The sequence below is a fragment of the Lycium barbarum genome, chromosome 1 (assembly GCF_019175385.1).
Source record: "Lycium barbarum isolate Lr01 chromosome 1, ASM1917538v2, whole genome shotgun sequence".
NCBI lineage: Eukaryota > Viridiplantae > Streptophyta > Magnoliopsida > Solanales > Solanaceae > Lycium > Lycium barbarum.
This window is the reverse complement of record NC_083337.1, coordinates 105,820,685-105,825,142: the sequence shown is the minus strand read 5'-3', so window position 1 is coordinate 105,825,142 and position 4,458 is coordinate 105,820,685. Positions and strand designations below refer to the sequence as shown.

Genomic DNA, 4,458 nt, shown 5'->3' with positions numbered 1-4,458 from the left:
CCCTGGTGTGGTATTACTGATGAAGACTTTGCCAATATAAAGATGTCCCAGGTTGTGCTCCCTAGACCTTGGGATATTAGTGATGAAGAGGTTGCTAAGATAAAAATGTCCCAGATTGGGCTTCCTAGACCACTCGTCATGGAAGTTGAAGAAAAAGACGTGACTCCTGAAAAATTGGCACGAAAGAAATTTCTAGGAAAATTAGCCCAAGATCCATATGTGGGAGATTTTGATTTGGGTACATCCAAGTGTATTTTTGATATCAAGCATCCTTTCATGAGCGACATTGATGAATTTAATCCCTTGTCGGTTTTGGCCCAAGAGTTTGTGGCATTCGTTGAGGATGGGATGAATATGACACGACAGCAACTTTTACTCATTTTAAGCTTTTTATGTTCTGGTTTTTACACTTTTGCAAATGTCTTGATGGTGTTCTTTTCTTCATGATTTTTAAGCCCCAAAACTCTATATCATGACGGAAAAAATGATCTCCCTGAAGATTTTGTTTTTGGCTCGTGTCATATAAACAAGAAGGACTGGTTCGAGGCGCTTGCACATAGTGGTCGACCTTTGAAAGACACGGTATTACTATTTTTTCTGTCGTAAAATGTATAATTTTGTATATATTTGTTTAATTGTGTATAGTGGGAGTATATGTCCTGATGTACATACACAAACATGTTTTTGCATATGATTGTATAAATCTGTATATGTGAGCATATACTGTTGCATATGCTTGTATAAATCTGTATATGTGAGCTAAGTATAGATCAATGCCTGTATATTTTTGTATAAATCTGTATATGTGTTGTTCTCATTTGAGGATTTTTGTTCCTTGGAACTTGCCGTCCTCTGCTCCTGTAGCGTTGTTGTATTGTTGATATTGATTGCCTTTGGGCTTGCCATTCATTTGTTTCTGAATCTTTACATGTTCCTGAGTGTTGCTTGTTTCTTAAGTAAATGCTTTGTATATGCTTGAATATGTTTGTATAAATCTGTATATGTGCATGTATACTTTTTGATATATGCCTGTATATGTTTGTATTTTTTGGTATATGTGTTGTATATTCAGTGTTCTTCTTTTCTTGTCTCAGCATTTGGATGTCATATTTTACTATCTGAGGAAGAAGGCAAAGTATGGACCTAATCTTGCCGTAAAGTTTACTACAACAGACTTTTATTTCAACAAGAAGCTTTATTTACTCTATATGGAGTTTGAGGAAAAAGGTCAAGATTTTTATGCGATCCCAAAAGAGCATGGAGTAGAAGAGTACATTAGAGGTTGTTGTTGTGATACAAATGTAGCTTGGCACAAAGTTGATCATGTGTTATTCCCAATTTATGTTGATCGGGGAAAATCTAAATTGGGACATTGGATTTTGGGTGTCTTTACCTTCAGTGATTGGTGTATCCATGTGTACGACTCCCAACGTGATTCAAAAAATGATAAACTTGTTATGAAAACTCTGTTACCTTACAAAACATTGCTACCGTACTTCCTAGAAAAGTCCAAATTCAATGTTAAGAGGGGCATTGACAAAACTCAAAGTGATGCTTTGCTGATAAATCTGGTTGATAACCTGCCACAACAAATCAATAGGTATCTTTTCTATTCACTTTAGTTTACTTTACTGTTTTTACTGCTTTTATATTAACTCATGGATAATATGTTTTTTTTGTTTACAGTGATTGCGGAGTTTTTGTTGCTGTCTTTGCTGATTATTTCTGTTACACCCCACACTTTCAGAGCATGAGCATGACATGTACATCACCGTAGCAACGAAGTATAGGAGATCTCCCATGATGTTTTGGAAGATACAAGCCATGGGAAGTATGTAACAACGAAATAAAAAGACGAATTACGATCTCGTAAGTCGTAATCGGGAAAGAGTGTTTTGAAACACGAGAACATGGCCATTATTAGTATAATAAGTGATAAATATCATGTATGGAGAGTTTCGGAATATTTTGAGATCGAGCAAATTGAAGAAAATAAGTTCGACGAAAATTTGAGAAATGCTGGAAGGATTTTTAGTCAACTTTGGAGGGGTATATCTCTATGTATATTTGGAGTTTTAAGGCGTTTCAAAATCCTAAAATGAAGTTCGTCGAGTCTAGTTTGTAATTCAACAAACCGCTCGTTGATAGGACCTCGTAGTAGAGAATTATAGACGTTATAAACTGAACTGTCGCGCAGAAACAGCACTGCTACAGTACCGCTACCGCTACAGTACCGTAGCTACAGTGACGCCGTTTCAGCCCTTATAAAAAGGGGCAAACCCCCATTTTTTATCATCTAAAAACTTCTCAAAATTTCTAGAGAATTCAGCAGCCAAAAGGGGCTCTCACATCACATAAAATTGAAGATTTTGAGCAAAATTTTAAGTTACGGAGTACTAATCGAAGTCCGACCAACACGTAGACGCGATGATGATTTCATTTTTGTGTTAGAGTAGCTTGGGAACAAGAAAATGATGAAGATTTTGCAACCTTCATAAAAATAAGGTATGAATCATTAAATACTTCTCTTTATCAACCTTGATTAAGGAATATTTGCAAGAAATAAAAGTTGTAGTTGTTGTGTTGATGTTTTTGATTTATGGATTAAGGGTTGAAGAGAAATTTGGATGGAAAAACATATATTTATCTTGTAGGATGTTGGGGAAGTTGTTATTGATGTTGTTAGTATCAATTTCGGCTTCTTTACGGAAATAAAGATTATTAAATAGTCATATCACAAGTGGGTTAGTCGAGAAATTTGGAAAATAGTGTGTGGGTTGTTTTATGGCATATGTTGGTGTTGGAAATGATATTACGACTATTGGTATTGTTGTTGATGTTGTTGGTTATTGAATTGGAATTTCGGGCGAGGCATATAAACAGGGGAAATGCTGCCCGAATTTCGACAGAACCTAAAAGAATTTTAATTAATGTTTCGAGTTGAGCGTATGATGATGATTCTAATAATAGTATGAATGGTTGTATAGGTAGGTTACGAGGCTACGAATAATTCTTAAGAGAGGTGCAAGACGGGAAGTAAGTTAGAAGTCGAGAATTTTCTTCCAGGTATGTTAAGGCTACTCCCCTTCTTTCTAAAGGCATGATCTTTCTGTTATAAATCTCAGTGTCGTATCCATAATATCGTTATTCCCGCAAATTTTAGAAGCTTGCGAATTTCGTGATCCTTATGAGGTTCTTGAATTTATAAAAGCATGATTCTTTTCCTACCAAACTATGTATGAATCCCATAAAAAAATTATCATTTCCAAGAACGTTGGAAATTCATGATTCTCAAAGTTTTTATGATGGCAAAGATGAATAATTCCTTATGATAACCATGATAATGATTATGAGAGATTTATTTATCCAAACTCCAAGGCATACGAATTTCATGTTATTATGAGATAATTTTCCATTCATAGAGATTTCTATGTACATGAACTTTACATTAATATGATGACTATGATGAGAACGATTTTATGTTCAAAGGTTCCAAGTTTATGATTTCATGATTTCAATGACGATATGAGAATAACGAGCTATCGTTTGACCTTTCTTAATTTTATTCATTGTTGTTGGTCTCACCTTATAATAATTTTTCCTTCAAGGTGAGACAAAGCGACGATGATTATTCCATAGTATATAATCGGAGGTTCCCGACCTTACGTCACTCCGATATACTCATAGATTTTATTTGGCTCTCATGCATGCTTTATATATATATATATATATATGAATGTATTTTCTCACACCGCGTCGCGCTATAGTCGGCCGGGCAGGCACGTAGATGTGCACACCACTGCAGTGGGCATGTTATGATATTGCCTCGGACGCGGGAGGCCTGGACGCAGGCTAATGATGATAACACCGAGCCTTAATGGCCAGGCATGTTACTATTTATATATCACACCGCGCCTTAATGGCCGGGCATGTTACTATATATATATGTATTGAAATGTTTTTTTGTTAAAGGCTAAGCTTGCATGACATCCGCCCTACGAGGCAGTCAGATGTACAGGTTATCTCTTATTCCTTGTTACTTTTCATATCTATGTTATATTGTTACTCATGCCTTACATACTCGGTACACTATTCGTACTGACGCCTCTTCTTGTGGGCGCTGCGTTTCATGCCACGCAGGTGCACACAGAGGAGTAGAGGATATTGCTAGAAGATGTTCCAGCTGGATTGGCGAGCTCCATTTCTTTCCGGAGTGTTGCCGAGTCAGACTATCCAGGTCATGGTATAATGATTTATGTTAGAGACTTTGCAGACAGAGTCACGTATTTAGCCTGCCAGTCTTGTATGCGGCTATATAAGCCGGTGTATTCATTATGCATCACTTTACAGATTTATATGATTACAAAATTTACTTGATTCGAGAAAAATAAAAAGAATGTTTTTGCTAAAAGCTTTCACTATGCATTTCAGTTCATGACTTAAGGATTATGAGTACAA

General features: G+C 36.0%; 1 protein-coding gene across 1 annotated transcript; it reads left to right on the top strand.

Annotated features, from left to right (window-relative positions):
• The first annotated feature begins 447 nt into the window (after nt 1-447).
• On the top strand, nt 448-2,039 carry LOC132636872 (uncharacterized). Its single transcript, XM_060353934.1, has 3 exons — nt 448-582; nt 1,095-1,600; nt 1,687-2,039. The coding sequence occupies exons 2-3, from the start codon at nt 1,209-1,211 to the stop codon at nt 1,775-1,777; spliced, it is 483 nt and encodes a 160-aa protein (XP_060209917.1). The 5' UTR covers nt 448-582; nt 1,095-1,208; the 3' UTR covers nt 1,778-2,039.
• Nucleotides 2,040-4,458: the final 2,419 nt, after the last annotated feature.

What these genes read in the sequence shown, in the direction of transcription:
- LOC132636872 (XM_060353934.1), top strand. Translation starts at nt 1,209, where the DNA reads ATGGAGTTTGAGGAAAAAGGTCAAGATTTTTATGCGATCCCAAAAGAG. An exon ending in CTGCCACAACAAATCAATAG is followed by an intron (nt 1,601 to 1,686) that starts GTATCTTTTCTA and finishes TTTTGTTTACAG; the next exon opens with TGATTGCGGAGTTTTTGTTG.